The sequence below is a fragment of the Dermacentor andersoni genome, chromosome 8 (genome assembly GCF_023375885.2).
Source record: "Dermacentor andersoni chromosome 8, qqDerAnde1_hic_scaffold, whole genome shotgun sequence".
NCBI lineage: Eukaryota > Metazoa > Arthropoda > Arachnida > Ixodida > Ixodidae > Dermacentor > Dermacentor andersoni.
In genome coordinates this window covers 53,512,301-53,531,131 of record NC_092821.1, presented here as the reverse complement: position 1 = coordinate 53,531,131, position 18,831 = coordinate 53,512,301, and the positions used below count along the sequence as shown (strand labels likewise).

At 46.9% G+C, this 18,831-nt stretch overlaps 1 protein-coding gene across 1 annotated transcript in view; it reads left to right on the top strand.

The window, feature by feature from the left end:
* The window catches only part of LOC126526361 (guanylate cyclase 32E-like), a 180,494-nt gene that overhangs the window by 81,357 nt on the left and 80,306 nt on the right, over positions 1–18,831 (top strand). Inside the window, exons 6-7 of the mRNA XM_050174257.3 lie at positions 10,671–10,837; positions 12,443–12,578. Coding sequence (XP_050030214.2) covers positions 10,671–10,837; positions 12,443–12,578 — 303 coding nt within the window. The remainder of the gene's footprint in view (positions 1–10,670; positions 10,838–12,442; positions 12,579–18,831) is intronic.

The window sequence follows — 18,831 nt, the reverse complement described above, 5'->3', positions numbered from 1 at the left end:
CGTGACATCATAAGCTCTGTCGAGAGCAACTTCTGGGTAGTTTCTTTCTGCTAGCGTTGTTTTAAGGTTAAGGTCATTTAGGTGGTGGATATGATCGTTGACTTCGCTGCAGATTCTTCTTATTCGTTTCGCTTGTCCGACAAAAATTCATTGCTTGCAGTGTTGCGGGAGATGACTGTTGCAGTCTAAATATTGCTGGCTATCCGCAGGCTTCCGGCAAAGTGTCGTTCTCAGTTTTCCGTTTTCTATGTAGACCGCCGTGTCGATGAAGTTGATTTTGCTAGGAAAGTGGTGAGGAGTAAATTTAACACTCGGGTGAAAGCGACTGAAATTGCTTTCCTATGGTGTGAGCATTGGTAAATAGGAAAAATAACAAAAAATTGTGCGAAGTGTAAGGCAATAGCGTCAATCTATTAGGCATGAAGCCAGCACATGAAGAGTGAGAGGCCAAATTAGGAACCTTTTCTGAGGTAAGTGCCAATGGCCATTTTTTGGTCGTCTTCGCTAATTATATGTTCAGAATCAGGATTGGATGCAAAATGATCTTACGAATAACTTGGCCGCAAATGCATTTCTGGTGAATTTGGACAACGAAATTGACGGAAAGAGAGACGCCCGGTAGTTGCGTAAATGCTCGGTTGCCCATACAAGATCACGTGATCAGTAATGCTTAAATTATGGGGTTTTACGGGCCAAAACCACTTTTCGATTATGAGGCACGCCGTAGTGAGGGACTCCGGAAATTTTGACCCCCTGTGGTTCTTTAACGTGCACATAAATCTAGGTACACGGGTGTTTTCGCATTTCGCCCCCATCGAAATGCGGCCGCCGTGGCCGGGATTCGATCCCGCGACCTTGTGCTCAGCAGCCCCACACCACAGCCACTGAGCAACCACGGCGGGTGATCAGCAATGCTATGACACGCAACTAATGCGCTAGCGCTGCAGGCTCGGCTCACGGGTTGATTGCACAATAATTTAGTATCTAATTTTCGCACTGTCAGCACAGACGAAACAAAGCTTCAACGTTGAAGCCGATCTTCTGCACCTCGGCTTTCGACGACTTGTCTTCGAGGTTATTTAGTTTGGTTTAGAAATAATCATCATTTCGGCGAGAGAGGAAAGCTTGTTCACGTACGACTTGTAAGCTGTGCCGGGCTCTCTTCTGCTATCACACATTAAAGGGGTCTCGGAAATCCCTGAGCCATCATTAACTTGCAGACTTAAATATAATCTGTGTGATAGGTGCGTAAACTTATAACATTCCAATTCGCCTTCTTCCTAAGCCTTTCGGCGTTTGATATGCACATAGTTAAGCTTCCGCCACACTGCGACCTGGTTAATCGCTTAGTGTTCTTTGAACGAGTGAAAGTGAAGCAAGTTGGTAGAAAATTATGATACAGAAAGGGCAGCCGTGCAAACACGGTCTCATATAGAAAAAAGAGAAGTAAGGGCCACACAACCCGATCGTAGTCGGCGCCCAAATTACCAGGAATGAATATTCTTCGTTTAAGACTCGGCCAGAATCTAGAAGTTACTAGTAAAGCGCCAATAACGGAACGTACAGTGTAGATATCTTGCTATTTTCGCGTCCAGCCTGAGTTCAAGGACACCGCTGCACAAACTACGCCTTAGCGCAGCTCGTCAAAGGTATGTAACATGAGGTATGATTTAAGCGATTTGACAGACGATAGGGTCGTTGGACCTTCTCAGCTGCCCCTGGCCCTTCAGATGTTTAAGGCGGTTGAAGACGGCCCTTCAAATGCTCTTAGCTTTGGAATAGAAGTATTACCGGAATGAAACTCACGCTTTCGCTGGGTAAAAGCAACTCTAATAAACGTGCTCACTTGGGAAGAAAAGAGATCGCAGATCCAACAAACATTTTGTAATTGAGGTCAAGGGAACCGTTTCTGAGGCGCCGAATAAAACGTATAGAGCTCAATTTGATGCGTACAGTTGTATTCGTCCTAATCCAATGCAACGTATGTTCTCGCGTAATGTTCGTTCATCGCACACTTCCCCGCTTTGGTGTCGCGGAATAATCGTGTTTACGCACTACGCCATTTAGAATCCATGCCAAAAACGCGCAGTGTTAAACGTGAACGCATCAATGTCGCCAGAACGAAGGCGACATTTTATTCTAGAACTGGTACAGTGCAACATACAAAGCAAGAAACAAGCCGAGCCGGCCAGATAAAGAAACAACGCGCTGTTCCTTTCTCTGGCCGGCTCGGCTTGTTTCTTCCTTTGTATGTTGCGCTGTACCAGTTCTAGAATGCAATACCAACTCGCCTAATCGTCAACCCTAGAGGTATTTTATTGCTGTAGTGAAGTCCTATAGTCGAAGGACGTGTCTTAGGCTTCAGAAGAACTTCAGTTTGGCCCAGTTGGTGTTTAGTGCATATCACATTGACCACTAATAAAGACAAGGACAGTGGAAGAGAACACAAGGCGACGACACGGGCGGTAACTTTCAACTGATTTATTCACGACCACACGTGGCAATATACAGACGAATATAACATGCGCAGAACGCAGCAACTTATGAAGGTGGCAGGAAGGTTTGGAGTCCCCCTTGTCTTCTCAGCCCCCTTTAAGCTGGCGCGGCTCTGCCCTCGCACCTCCGGTGATCCTAAAGGAAGGCCAGGTTGTGGCAAGAAGCATGCCAGGTCGTATGCCAAATGCAGTGCCGTTGTACATAATATACCCCTGGCATGTGGAAAGTTTTACATAGGGCAGACTGGACGGTATCTGAATGATCGAGCCAGGAAACGTGAACAATAGTTAATTAAAGATGAATTGCCGCATTTGCCTGCGCACTGCAATGCCTGCCCCTGTAAAACATGGTTCAAGGAGATAAAGATTCTGGGGAGCCAGGACCAGACTGCACGCGAACTGACGTAGGCATATCATATAAAAAACAAAGGGCAAGACTGCGTTAGTTACACTTCCATTAGGCTGTGTCAATCGTAGATAGACTTTTTTTATAAGGGGTCGCCCCACTAGGCTGATAAGTGTTCTTGTTGCTACGTTCTGCGCATTTATATTTGTCTATATATTGCCACGTGTTGCCGTGAATAAATCAGTTTAAAGTTACCGCCCGTGTCGTCGTCTTGTGTTCTCTTCCCCCGTGCTCGTTTTTATAAGCGGTCAATATGATGTGCAGTGTCGTAGGCTGGACAGATGCGCGCCCTATCGGTTAGGACAGCAACGTAGGTCCCTATATCGATATTCGTTGGGGAATTGTGAGGAAAGGTGCATGATGAGAGAAGTGCGACACACGTGTAAATGGCAGATCGGTTGTGTGGAAGCCCGCATGGTGGAGGAAGGCTTAATCGAGGGAATACTTTCACTCATAAATAAATAAGCCTAAAGCTTATATACCCCTTCTGTCACAGTGAAACATGCCCATTGGTGTAGGTAAGGGTTGGCCAAATATAATAAAGATAACAAAATAAATCACGGCGTTAAAAGTCAAGCGCTATCCCATTAATAAGTCTATGTGTTTTAAATGTGTCTACGAACCGACATCATACTTACAACTTTTACGTCTTGATTAAGCGTCTTAAAATGTAGAACGTAGATACAATCACAGGAACTAAATTCCTTCAGGAATGCCGGGCTATATAAGTTAGTGCACATGACGGCGCTTATACTTTTTTCACTAAGGGGGTAAGATAGGCTTGCCGATTAACCCCTGCGGAATTGTCTTCTATGAGCTCTGCTGATTCGCGGTATTCCTACCATTACGACTTCCGCATTCGGATAAGGAGTCGCTGGACAGCCATAAATAATCTTTGTCTGAGATGCGCGGCTGCTCTTGAAAATTAGATGGCAAACAGGGATCACTGGTGCCACCTGGTGCATCGTTTACCTAGACAGTTTTGAATTAGCTGTCGTCATAATTTGTCCAGATGACATATTGAGTGAAACTCGTGCCATGAGATAGCGCCAATACTTCGACAATACGAACTGGCTTTTTGGACATTTAGAGTGAGGGACGTATAGATGTTAGTACCAGCCTACCGAGAGTCAGCAAAAGGTCAGAAGCGCTGTTGTTTTTTTCATGCTTGGGTCTTTGTACGTCTTTTACATTTCTTTATTTCTCACTCAGTCCCTCTGCGTATGTTTTCTGTTTCAGGTTTCTGTCCCCCCCTTCCTCCTTTCCAAATGCCGGGCAGAAAACTGGATATTTGTCTTCTGAATAACCTTCCATGTCTCATTTCTCTCTCTCTCTCTCTCTCTCTGACCTTGCGCAGCCATACATTGGGTAGACATGAGTGAGGCCATGAAATTTTAATCCCGAGGTTATACCCAGGATTTTTTCTAGTTAAGGAATGAACGAGCTCACTATCTCTGTTTTATTCAACGCCGCACGGAACGGTCATCTGCGCATTGGTATTGTGATGAAATATTTCCTCATTTGTAGTTTTATGTTGATCAAGTCGCACCCAAGCGTCGGTGCCTGTGATCTAACGCCCTAGCCCCCGCGCTAGAGACTACTCCCACAAGCTTTAGAGGGTGCCTTACATCACTGCACTACTGTAGTGCGGGGAAGGAAATTTATTATGTCATCCATTTTAAAAACAAATATATGTGGTTTGCCGTCTCGAAACTGTCCAGCGGGATTTGAGAGATGCCGTAAAGGAAGTATTCAGAAAAATTTTCACTTTCCTTTTTTTCTCTCTATTTTTAAGGAGTACGGGTATGTTTTTTCAGACTATTTCTTTTTTTATTTGAATGAAGGTCCTAGACCTCTAAACCCTAGAAAAAAAAAGTAGTGAGAAGCAGCCATAAAGAATGCAATATAATAGCTTTTCAAAAGCCAGTTTCGGTTTTATTTCCTAGGATGATACTGTGTCCCGACGTCCCGACACAGTATGTGGTCATATGAGATCAAATAGATCGCAACTTTTCAACATTCGCTGCGGCTCCGTCGGTCGCCTCGTATGCGCCTACTCGTTGTGAGGGCCGATGTAGGACCGAGCGAGCCGGATCAAGTGTAGAAAAATTCGTAATATCCTGCTTCCACGTACTATGTTGTAACGACACGACAGGGTATCTACCTGGGAAATGAAACCAAGACATCCTGTAGAAACCCGCCGTGGTTGCTTAGTAGCTATGGTGTTGGGCTGCTCCGCATGAGGTCGCGGGGTCGAATCCCGGCCACGGCGGCCACATTTCGATGGGGTTGAAATGCAAAAACATCCGTTTGCTTAGATTTGGGTGCACGTTAAAGTACGCCAGATGGTCAAATTTAATACGGAGTCCCCCACTACTGCGTGCCTCGTAATCAGATCGGGGTTTAGGCACGTAAAACGCCATAATTTTTTTTTTCATCCTGCAGAAATCGCATAATATTAAAATATTACCGGCGCTTCCAGGCTTGTAACTATTTTCCGTAAGTATTTCAGGTCCAGAACCTTCATTAAACGCGAGAAATGATTAGTCGGAAATGTCGTGTCAGCACCCATCTTGCCCCAAAATCAAAGATGTACGAATGTTCTTTGAACCATGCCCAAATCGCAATTCGGTTGCCGCGGTTTGGAATGAAACTGGACACCTCCGGCTCCGCAGCGCATCGAGCGACAGAGTCACACTGCATCGAGCTTAAACCCCAGATCGTCTACCCGCACTCTCCCAGTACTCGTGCTCCCTAGTTCTACAATCCGACATCTTTTTTTTTCTTTCTTTTGCACACTTCCTTGCCGATAATGAGCCACCTCGCTGGATTGTGATTACTGGCTCGGAATAATAGGGTAAAAAAATACGGCTATTTGATTTCCTTTAACCATACTAAAGGTGACCGCAGAATCTGAGGCTGTTGAGCACTGCAGGAACAACTGAAGTAATCAGACCGAGTTGTGCAAGTCGCGCGTGGATGTCGACCGTCGCATTCGCAACGCTTTTTCTAGTTCACAAAGCCCTCCGGCTGCTGCTATCTCGGGCGGTATCACCCATGCAGTCTCTCACTATGACACCCAGAGGGAAATCAGGCGCCACCGTCTATGGGGGTTTCCTATGGGGCGCTGTGTCGTCATGGGAATGACGGTATATGTGTCTGCGAAGCTTGTGTTGGCTGGTGTTGTAAGAAGCTTCGTCTAAAGCGTGGATATGGCTACACAAATAACGTGTTCTTAAAGTAAAATTTTCATAAAATGTCTCCGTTCGCGCATCTTCCATTTTTACTCGCTTACAATGCATGACGAAGCGAAGAAAAGCAAGAACAGACGACAAACTGTTTCAAAGCGAGCGCGAATCTTGTCGTCGGTCCTCCAACTTCAGCGGTACGCTGATACTTTTTACGTATCATATAATTATACATGCAATTACAAGTTCGTATAGTTAAACAAAATACCTTTTTTGCGTAATAATAAAGCTAAAATAGCTTTTTACGTGCTGTTTTAGTAGAAAATTATTCATTGTGACAGATGGAACGGCGCATGCGCGTCTTCAAGGTGTCCTGGCTCTCCGAGAACGATGCCAATCGGAAGTCACAATATACCGGCATTCCCATGCACACCACAACGCAGCAGCGCCAGATTTCACTCTAGGTGATATAGTGAGAAGCTCTATGGCATTACCTAACGCGGCCCGCGTTTAAATATTTGCCGTTGGTACGGCGCTTTCTCCCGGCAGATTCGTGGAGTGCTGTCTCGAAACGATGCTTAATTAACTAGGTTAGCTAACACTGCAGCTTGAAACTAGGAAATTGAAACTGAAACCCTAAGCATCGCAGAGGTGTCGCGACCAAACTGGTTGCAAGACGACCGGTGGCAAATGGTCGCATTGGTCGAAAGGCGACTGTTTCAGGGAAGTCGAGCTTTGGTCGAGTTTCCAGTCGCGCGAGTTCGGGCGCAAACCTACTAAACCGATCAGTGGCGCCGGTACAGCATTTCGTTATATACGTTTACGCTTATTTTACGCGGCAATGGCGGCTCGAGCAGATGAGAACAGCATCAATGGCGAGACATTTCGATGTGGCGACGGGCAGGCAGCGCTTTACTGTGCGGACATCGGTCACCGTGCATCGCTCATAGGTCGCCACTCGTCGTCGGCCGCGTGACCTCTGTCGATCGATGCGAATATGCGCCCTGAGGTTTCTGTTTCCCCAATGGCATCAGGGCCAATCACCGAGGTTGTCTATAAAAATTCTGATGTGTTCAGGCGTTTGTGAACGCGCTTCAGTCGTCTCAATATGCCAGCTTTGTCGAGCAAAGCACAGGCCAAAGGGTCACAATTGGTTGTGGGTTTTATGTTTGCCGCTTTATGCGTTTTGAAATAGTGCTGAAGCTTTTGTTTTACGGCATCACTACGGTAAAAAACGTTTCGATGCTTTTGTGCTTATGTGATCTCCAATTAGTGCAAACTTGTTTCAAGGCTCGAGCTACCACGTATGAAGACGAGGATTTACTGCTTGAAGCGAATGAAAGCCTCAACCAAGGTTAATGAACGTCTCAAATGCAAGACATGCCGGGTAGACCAATTCTCGTTTTCCCCAATACCCGATGCATAGAAAGCAATAGCCAGGTTCAGCCTTGTCCTGAAAGCGTCCAACGACGCTGGCTTGACGAGAAGCGTCACCCGACGCGTTGCAGGTTGGCGCACCTCGATGGCGCAGGAGATGGTATCGAAAGAAAACTGCCGGCATTTGTGAGCGCTCAGGGTAACGATTGCGTAGATTTATCCGGACGCTTACTGTGCGTAACGCTCAGATGAGTGTATGCGCTACGGTGTGTCACGTGCCCAGCTGTTCAGCGGGAACACTAATGCGAGTGCGTGCGCACAACCCTTGTTGTTGCCTAGCGACGAAAATCTGAACGCTGCCATGGTTACGGCAGAGCGTGTTCAACGTAACGTGACGGTCCACTAGGCTTTCTTCGCCTTTGCAGCCCCAGACGCACTGCACATCATTAGAAGCCTTGAGGCCTTTCACGATCGGGCAATGCTCGCATGCCTCATTGATAGCAGGACAGCACTACGGCGCCGACAGCGGCACCAGTGGTCCGTATAACGTCCGTATCATTGCTATAGCAATACGATAACGAGAACATTAATAATCAAGTAAAGCATCGCCAGCTACGCATATGCAGGCTGTCCGCGTATACTGTTAGATATGGAGCTGTTTCCTGCGCCTACTTCGAGTTCCCCCGGACCACTTCGAATCACGCCACTTCTAAGTAAGGGATGCAGAAACACGGATGACACATTCCAGAGGATCGCTCGAGCCAATAAGTTCACGTGCCAACAAGTTCGTACGCCGCCGGTAGCTATTCAATGCTTGAGTTTTCCAGAAAACGAAGGGGTAGCCCGGCATTGTTGCAAGAAAAGTGGGTCCCGAAACAAGACGGCTGCGATGTACCGGGAAGGCCCAAGCGTCCCTCTTCTTCGCCTTTGAAGAAGGCATTTGCCACCACAGCGGGGCCGTACCACCGGGAGCAGGTGAGCCCTCGGACAATGGGGCCCAATCGTCCCCCTTCTCCGCCTTTGAAGAAGCGCATTGCACCACAGCAAGGCAAGACCGCGGGGAGCCGCCGGGTGTGACATCACCGCACGGGTGCATACCATTGGTCGAAGGTGGCGTCATCGGAGCGGGCTCTCCCATTGGCCGAACATGACGCGACTTCCAGTCCTCGAAGGGTTTAAAAGAAGCATTCCAGAGAGACCAGAGCATTCCCTGATTCGTCTCTCTCGAACTTCCTGCCGCGGGCCGCAGCGTCCGAGTTGCTGCCGGCCCGTAATGACTGTACAACTGTTACTTGTCTCTCACCTCTCTGTATATAATGTAAAATAAATCCCCCAAGTTTGTTTTCATCCCGAAGTCCGTCCCTCAACCCCTACAATACCCAGAAAGCGTCGCGTCGACGATGCGCAGTGCTAGATTGGTGCAATCAAGCAGCTGGCGATGTGGGTGGCACACAGAGCTTTATCGCTGTGGGAGTGTTCGTTTCGTACTTAGACCGTCTCTGGAGATTCTACAAGGTGTCGCCTCCGGAGCCGCACTTTGAATTTACCGGTTATATCCATCCGGCGTTCTGAAACAAGCCAATGTTCTCAAGACACCACGTTGCTTGCATTGGTATTCGGCAGAAAATTATTTGTCATATGTAATAAAGACATTAATCCAGCCATGCAGAGAACAAAAACTATTAAAGGGACACTAAAGCGAAAAAATAAATCAGTTAGGCTAATGAAGCATCGTTTGAGAACCCTGCAGGCAGGTATTTAAAAAGAATACTTTGATTATTAGATGAGAAAATGAAGGTCCAAGTATCAGTATTTGAATTTCGCGCCGAAACCCAAGCGCCGGTACGTCAGCGTGACGTCAAGGATTCCAAAGTATGTTTTCGCATTTGGGTCGCGTTGGCTGAGTAAAGGTTCCCGAAACTTGCCATGTTTAATATTTGGTTCCTTTAGAACACAATGTAGTCAATCTGTACGCTATATATAATTAGCAGGCCCTGGAAGATGTCATCAAAATCCAAGACGTCACAGCCCCCAGGTGCGAGAACTTAAGTAGGCGTCGCCACCTGTATTTCGTTCTTGCGCTTTTTCTGGCTTACCAAACGTCTAATCGTTGTAAGAGTGGTGTTTTCGGTGTTGTAGAGAGAGAGAGGAAAGGGGAAAGGCAGGGAGGTTAACCAGAGAAAAAGATCCGGTTGGCTACCCTACGCTGGGGAGAGAGGGGAGGGGGAGGTAAAGTGGTAACAAAGTAGAGATATGGAAAGGAAGGAGAATAGACACACAATCACAGTCGGTCACTGTCACTGAATACTGTCATCGCACAGCACAGTGACACTTGAAGCACTGTCAACACCTGTTCAGGCTACAGCCGCCTGTCGCCCTCAAGAACCGCAACAGTGCACTCGTCGCGCTCTGCTGCGAAGGCTTATGATGGCGGTATTTTAAAATAAGTTCCTCTGTGAGAGGTCTTTGGTCAAAGCGCGCTATCGCGGTTGCGAGTGATTGTCTCTGTAAATTATATCGAGGACAGTCACAAAGAACGTGTTGAAAAGTCTCCTCGTAGAACGGTAATTTACTGATGCGGAAGAAATCATTTTTCCCTTTAGTGTCCCTTTAAGTTCCACCTGCCCTAAGCTGATTTCAAATGGCGCGTTTTCCGTTTCTCCTGCTTAAAACACCTCGTGTGCACAATCGGAACCGTTATTGGAAGCCATTTTAACGCTGGAAGGCAGGAGCGAGAGTCCACCGTGGTGCCTACGCCTTCCTTTTGCCCCTAGTCTGCGCGCTCTAAATGCTGGCAAGTACGTTTACCAACACGCACAACACACATTGTAGTCCGAAAACGTAAATATCTGATGGGCGGAAACAAAATGTGCCGAGATTATTCGTGCCAGCAACACCAAATTTCTGCAATGAGGACTTACTCGTACGCCAGCTTGTGATACTAGCGAAGCACGCGCATCACCAACAAAAAAGAACGACAGGTGAACACAAACCGTGTCGCGTCTTCAATTTCCTTTCTCCCATCCCTGGCTATATTCGCTTTTGTGTTAGTATTCAAAGATTGCAAAAAACGCAATTCTAGCCATAAGTTAGAGGACGCATGTCGTATGGATCGTTTCAGTTTAGTTGGACATGTGGGCGAACTTGCGCGTAGACTCCGCGCGGTCTCTCTGCTCAGCCAATGCTCGCGCGCAATCAACGCAGACTGGGAGGACTCGTCCATCGTGCGGCCGTTCCCGTTCCGAGCCGTGCTTCTGCTGTCGCCCCGCGTGCCCTCTGATGAACACTACGGCCGCTTCTCGGAGGCCGTGCTCAGCTACGCCGGCACGCAGCCACTCTGCATACCGATGCACACCGAGCTCAAGTTCAAGGCAAGCACTGTTTAAACTTATCTGTCTGTACGTCTTTCTTGTATCATTTTTTTGGAAAAGAATATTTTTCGTTGCGACTAGTTGTCCGTCAATCGGCAGCTCATAGCCGCCATGTCTTCGCCTCAGTGCAGCTTCGGGGTTCTGGGCTTGTAGTACGCTGGTGAGAACTTTAATGTATGTTTTGGCAAATCAATCACAATGCAAGAGTAATAGTTTCTCCGTTCTTTTCGCTCCACACGGCCGTAATCTGACTCCTATAGATGCAACGGCAATTCAGAATGACTTGGAACTGGTTCGTTATAAGTGACAGGAAATGGTAAACGCCGTAATGGGCTACTAATGCTTCGGCGGCAATTCCTTCGCCTTAGCCCTGCAACAGCAGTATATCCAGTCGCGGTTTCTCTTGGCAAATTCTAATGGCACACCCAAAGCACTTCCGGCGCTAAGTTTCGTGCTGTCTGTGCAGCAACCCTTTTAGTATACGTCCAAGTGAGAGATCGAATGGCAGGTCGAGAGCAGAACTAGAGCAGAGCAGTCGGCGCACTCCGTGTAGCAGCACCCACCGCTTTGCCAAAGTCGACGGAGCCGACTCTGCCTAATGTGCTTCCTGCGCCATTCGATGTTTTCGTGGCGCCATTGATATCGCGTTTGTCGCAGTTGTGGACATCCCACTAGCGTGCAATGACGAAACCCTGGTAGCATGGGGGCGTCTTCGGACGACGGTAGTTTTCGTGTAACAACTGCCCGTTTCATATTGCATTACGCGATTTTCTTCGTGTGCCAGTTCTTCTGCACTGTTCTCACGGCACTGCAAACCACAGACATATTGCAATTTTGTGCAGAGAGGTGGCACCAACTTACCGGAGCGTTTGAGTAATGGTAATACCTTTTGCGTCACCGTGCCCGAAACGAAGGCAGTGCTGCCGACAGCAGACATATGAAAAAAAGAAATCTCTCGAGGGCAGGGGACCCTTGGTGCGCCTCGCAACCTGCTTGCTTCTGCGATCGATTACGGTTCTGTTTCACTCAGAGGTCTGGGCGACGTTGCTCTATGTCAGGATTCTCACTCGCGAAATCACTCAACTGCGCGGTACCTGTCATGGAATTCATTCTACTTAGACTACGGCTGTGCAATTCGAAAGAGCCCAAGGAAAATTTGGAATGATTCATATATATATATATATATATATTATAGCAGGACAGCCGTCGTGAAGAGAAATAAAATGCGTGAGCAATGGCAGGGACAAATGCGTAAGATAAGCAGAAGCTTGTGTTGAAAGATCTCGACAATTTATTTAAACACATCTGAAAGCAAGTTATTTTCAGATTCCATTTTATCGTTGTCGCACTTTTGTCATGCGTAACTACTATGCGCTTTATGCCAATAGCGGCGTATAAGCTTACAGCTCCGCTGTCTTGGCGCCTCCTTAATTCAACTATAAGAGTGGGTTCGGTGTAGCCATTACTGAATCTTCAGTCGTAAGGCCTTTTTTTTCCTTCCGCAGTGCTCTCCGAACCAGGGAGGCGTGCCGACAATGATGCGAGCGATAGCTTGCTTGGATGTTCGCTTCACTAATTTCGCCTTCGCTTCTTTACCACTGGCAGGTCCCGATATACGCAGGCCTGACGTACGACGCCGTGATGCTGTGGGCCCGGGCCGCAACCCAGGTGCTGCGCGAGAACGGCTCGCTCACCAACGGCACCGCAGTCGGGCTGAAGATACGAGGCAGCCTCTATCGAAGTAAGGGCGACCGAAGCATGCGTAGCGTTGGTTCAAAGGCCACGCGAGGACGCGACCGCGCGATGAAGTGGCAGCAGTCGACACCGGTAGCTGTTGACATGAACCCGCAAGCACTTCCCGTCACGTCACGACGATCCCTTCTTGTAGTGCACGCCACATCAACAAAAGCCGACGGACTGTGCTAGCAGCTTGCGGGTCGTTAAGTTGGCCTCACTGGTCCATTCTAAAGAGACACTAGCGAGAATTTTTGAGATTAGTGGTAAATTACACTTCCGGAATACCGGAAACGTCACAACTATCGCGCTTGATAACGCTTGATAAAGCTAGAAAAGATGCAGATGCGAGACAACGGGTTTATTTTTGCTCTAGCTCCTCACGTCATGATAGCTAGATAGCGTGTGAGTGAGACAAGTTAACTGTTTATTGATAAGAAAAGATACGAGAAATATCATTATGAAGGGACGAATCGCTCAACGACATGAGCTTTGAGAATTTTTTTTTTTTTTTCTGGACAAGAACAGCCTCAAACATGCGAAGATACTTCGAACGCACTGGCCCAACCGTTCCGGCGTGAGATTTAAAGAAAGCACTTCTTATTTTGTTGATTAAGGGCCTTGCACCATCAAATAAGTTAGGTCTTACAGAAACGTGCTACGAAGCAAAACTAACCTGGTGTACCTCTGTAGCGTCTCTTAAAGTTCCACTGAAACCCTAGTGGCGGACCCCAACTCAATTTCTATTACCATGGGGTACTTATTTGACGCTCTAACCTCGCTAAACGAGGTGGCCAGACATTCTGAAGCGCTGCGCTTATTGAATTAAGCTATCGCCAAAATGCGCATAGATTCCTTGCTGTACGCGAGGGAAAAAGCCGCAGCGTCACAGCTCAATGCATTTTTCCTGTTCTTTCCCGAACTCTTGCGGGCGTCAACACCTGACCTTCCAACGCGCGTTCACCTTAGAGCTTTCACATATCTTGCGGCTGTATGAGGCCGTATCACAGGTACCGCTGAAAAGGTAAGGCCTAGAAGAAGGAATGCAGACGAGCATTTCATTTAGCATAACTATTCATTTCATCTGCTATTGCAAGCTTCACACATAAAAGCTAAAAGATATTTCTTATGCTATGCGGAAGCCTAGTGGCAAGAAATTCCGTGTACTGACACGCAAAGAGATCTAACTGTGGCACCTTCGCGTCTGCACGGCAAGTTCTCAGCTGTGCAATAGATGAGCGTGCGAAACATCTGACACGTATGCATCGAAAGCTGCATAGTTCCTGCATCGTTAGCTTAGCGCTACGCTTGGATTAGAAATGATCGTGGACGTTTTGTAAATTTCAAAACATTATGCCGTTTCCGTTACTGAATGACACAACTCTTGGCGAATACATGCACTTTGCACCTCTTTTTATTTTCTTATCCACAGAAAAATTAAGAAAAAAATAAGATTGACTTAGCTTCCTCGATTACGTATAGACTTGTTCGCATGGTTCAGTTTTCCTTTATTTCTTTCTGGAATGGGACAGGAGTGCTCTTTGGTACACATAGGTGCAATAGAATAAGCTACCGTAAATAACTGATAAATTTACTTAAAAATACTTCTTCTAAGCTTTAGTTCCTGACCCTTGAATAAACCACGTGGAAAATGAAATTAAGACAGTTCTGCGTGTTCCCTTCGTAATCCTACCTCTGTCCTTTTAATTCACATTGTTAACAGCGAATGATTAACGAGTGTTCACAATGGCAATTACAAGGGCTGAGTAAAGCTGGTTCTATCTCCTTGAAGTTGATCACGTCTCTTCAAGAGAATAATCGGCGTTGATGAAGCGGGAGGCAGGTTGGATGCAACAACACATCGAGACAAATTGCAGCGAAAATATTTACACAGTCAGATGCAGAGTTTGTAGAAGAACACTGATGAAAACCATGCAAGTATACAGCGCCTTAGTTTTCTACTATATTTCCCAAGTTTTCCTAAGGTCTCGGCGGCTCTTGAAAGACAAAGGCCGAGCGAAACCGATGGAACGTTGCCCCTCAGGGCGGCCGACCGCGGGAGTAACAAGCGCTGGAGTTGAGTAGAGACCACCCGCTGAGAAGACGTCAGGGCCCGCGTCACGGCGCCATTTAGTCATGGTGTCGTTCTGCAGGCGACTACATGAAGTTGTTTCTCTCTTTCTCTCTCTCTCTCTCTCCTAAGTTAGAGCCTAGGACAACTGTCCCCCTAAATACGCCCCACCGAGTCTCACTATTCGACCCCAAAGTGGTCATGGCCCAGACTAGCGTTGCATCGTAAGGAGTCTTACTGATCTATCAGCTTAGTTATCACAGCCTAGACAGAAAGGAATGGGTTCCAGACAGTATTTGAATGCACTTCAATAAAGAGTAAAAAGGGGAGGTTGCAACTGCTGGAACGCGTCAACATTCGCCTAACGAAATTTTATGTTTGACGGAAGCCCGTCTAGTCGGGATGGATCATGGTGAAATGGTCGACAAAGACCGGAGTACTACGCCCGACCAAAGTAAACTTTAAAGAAAACACGACATTTCAGCTCCACACGGGTGCCTTGTTCACAGGTAGAAGAAACATTCACCTGTGAACGAGGCTCCCATGTGAGAGCCGAAACGTCTTGTGTTATTTTTTTAATTTACTTTGGTCAGCGTAGTGCCCCGGGTTTCGTCTACCTTTTCACAATTCCCTTAACCAATGTGGTTACAACTGAACTTAAGCGGCCACCTACTTGGCTGTGCCTAATCTCGTTAGCATAGTTGTTAAACTTTAGGTAAGCGTTTGGCACTCTTTCCCGCCATGGCTCTCTCTCTCTCTCGATCTTCTGTTCCCACGCTCTTAGCCATTCTTCTCTGCATGAGTGCCTCCACTTAATGTCGTCACATTTCTGCGTAATTTGTCCGGTCGCCTGCTTTCAGAGAATACCAAAAGTGACACGCGCACCGGCAATTAACAAGCACTCCGCCAAAGGAGTGTTTTTGGCGAATCCTGCGCGGTCACTGCAATGGCCTCTATGAGCTTTTGACGACTGGGCTGTTCTTCAGTTGCGAAATTCTGGGCACCATCTCCTGCGCTCGTCTAAGAACGTATAAGAGGTGCTTGCCACATCGGGGCTTTTGCCGTAGGCATTTAGACCTGACAAAAGGGCGTCCGACATCATCACCCCCCATCTCTGGTGATGGTGTTAATGCTCCCACATTTTTCGTCGGTAGAGATTAGTCGGTAATTACCCCGGAGAGCCGAGAATTTGCTTGTATACTTAGTGCATCACGCCGCCTATGCTTCACGTTTGAGAGATGAGCGGCTTAACAGGCTGTATCACAGATAATCGCCTAACACTGTGCGTAGTTGAGGACGAAAGGGAAGTGGGCGTTTCGTTTAGCGTGACTAACAAGTTTGTAGTTACGAGATTCACACATAAAGACTGCAACGATTGTTTAATCTATGCAGACCACCACTGACAAAGTCCTACTGACACGCCGAGAGAAAAACAAATGTAGGGCTTCGCGTGGCATAACCACGATCTGAATATGAGGCACGCCGTATAGCGGGAGTCTCCTGATTAATTTTGACCGCCTGGCGTTCTTTAACGCGCAAATTTAAGTCTAAGTGCGCGAGCGTTTCTGCACTTTTCCGCCATCAGAAAGGCGGCCGCCGCGGCCGGGATTGAAACCGCGACCTCGAGCTTCCCAGCGCGACGCCAAAGTCAGTGTAAGCTACCGCCGCGGTTGGCACGCCGAGATTTCTGACAGCAAAATATTCGCTCTAGCACAAGTACTCGGCGCTTTCCTCCTCTTCAATGCTTTCTTCCAGGGCCCTTCACTAAAGGCAGGGTCAGCCATGCAGCGGCACAGCCTGCGACTACGTGCGACTGCCCTTCGTTAATCACAACGAAGCACGTTACTAATTCATCTCGCTCGACCGATGGCCTCGGTAAACTGCCCTACTTCTCTGGGCAAACAAAGCAATCGACAACTTCGCTTTGCGCGCGGTGATACGCCTCAAGAGATGAGGGCGCAATAAAATAGGCATTGAACTGCGAAGGTTACGCACCGAGAAATGTGCGAGGATATTTGCCAATTAGTCTGACGTGTGTCGACCCTTAAGCTACGTATAAATACTCGCCCAATAACCGCTTCTCGGAATGCGGGCAGTTTTCGACATCTAACGTGAGCAAAATAAGGTACTGTGCTCCAATTGTGTCGCAGCGTTGATGAAAATCTTGCTCTACGTTGATTTCTCGGTGGAAAGGTTGCACTCCAACCGGCCTCTCTGGTCTGGCATACATTTGCGACCTTTCACTTTACTTTTTATTTTATTTTTTGTAGACTTGAAGACATTTATGTGTCCGTGGCATGCGTGTGCCAGTTATATGGGGAACGGAACCTGCAGGGTCAATTTCTCCACGTTGGGCAAGCCGATTCCAATGTACACTGTCTTTCCATTGGAGTATATTTGCTATGTACAACTAGGAAAAGTGGTTTCAGAAAAGGTCTCATCGGTTCCACTTTGCGAACGACAGAGAAATGAGCACTCGGCGTTAATCTTTCCGGAAGGCCGTTCTGTGGATGCCAGGGCGTCGGAACGAAATATCTTTTTTTCGTTCTGGTTTCACTTTCCTCTCGCGGTTCTGCTCTGCAACGAAAAAAATAACGATCCGTAACGGTTCACAACGGGTTCGCTTCGCATGCAAAAAAATATGAAATAACGCTAAAAACAGTATTTATTTTTCTCAATATGCGGATTATGAATTCTTAGATCATGCTTAATGCCTTGTGTCAAAGCACTGAGCATGATCTCAGAAGCAGCCTCGAACGAACAATAATACTTCGGTAACTAAGCGTTGCACGCGTAGAAAACGAAACGATAAGCTCTTCAGCGAGGAAGCCCTGGGTTCTGCTACGATGCCGACCTGCTAGTGCGCCCAGCGGTAGGCTTAGAATTGTGCAGCGCTCGACCGACTATATCACTCGCACGGTGCCCGCCTGCGATACGCCTTCATGCGAACCCCTCAGATACGTGCTACCGCTGACGTTGTTTGACGTCGGTTCCTTCGGATTGCCGACATTGCCTTAGAACCGAAAACCAATCAAAACATTTCGATTTCACTCCGAAACAGAATGATAAGATTTCGATTGCGCTTTCTTTCCCGTCGAAAACATGCTTGTTTTTTTCTCTCTCTTTTTTTTCTTTTTTTTTTTTCGTTCCATCCCGACACAGCGGTAAAGGCAGACGCTTCACCTCAACTCTCGTCTATCCGCACCTGAAACCGTGAATCATGTGCTGGTGCGCACGTACGTGAGTGCCAAAGAGTGCGAGAGATGAATACGGCAAGGAAAGACAGAGGTTTTAAGAAGATATCTCCGGTTTGCTACCGAGTAGATTGGAAAGGCAAAAATGAAAAAGTGCTATCTTAATGTTGAATTTCGATCGCTATGGTGATGGTGTTTGTGTGGAGATGGCTGCCGCCTTTTGACCCCCGAGAACAGATCTAATTTTTCATCGATAGTATTGATTCGATGCGCCTCTGTACCTCGTTTCGAGCATATGCGTTTCTCGAGGTGCCGGAACCACTCAAATGCTAAATGTTTGACATAAAAATGCTTTTGTAAGCTCTCTGGCAACGTTCGTAAAGCAATTTGTGTCCAAATACCGCATCCCTATTCAGGGACACTTCAGGGTTGGGCACAAGTATACAGTATAAGAAGAAAAAAAAATGAAAGAAATGGTTCAGTAAACCTAAACTTTTGAACGTCCCAAAGTTACCACTCTATTCGTGCTACTTGTTTTCCATTTTGTTTTTGTGAAGCCACAATCGGCCTTTCGTCTTGCGGTTTCAGTAGTCTGTTCTTTACGCTACTTCTGTGTGCACGTAGTGTCTCTCAAATTATGCACTTACCTGAAACCATGTTCGAGGGGGTGCCCAAAGGTAACCGGAATTATTTCTTTTAATTTATTTATTTATTTATTTATTTATTTATTTATTTATTTATTTATTTATTTATTACAAAACAAATTTATCACCTTCAAAGTACCGTCCATTACGCTTAATACATTTGTCCACTCTGCGATTCCATACTTCGAAACGTTTTTCAAACTCGTCTGTTTTGATGGACTAATAATTCATCTCTCTTTTTTTCACTCACCTCTTCTACATCGTGAAATCGCAGTCCTCTTATGTTCTTCGTTCAAGGAGGCAAAAAGAAGTCGCACGGAGCGACGTCAGGTGCACACGGGTCTCACTCAC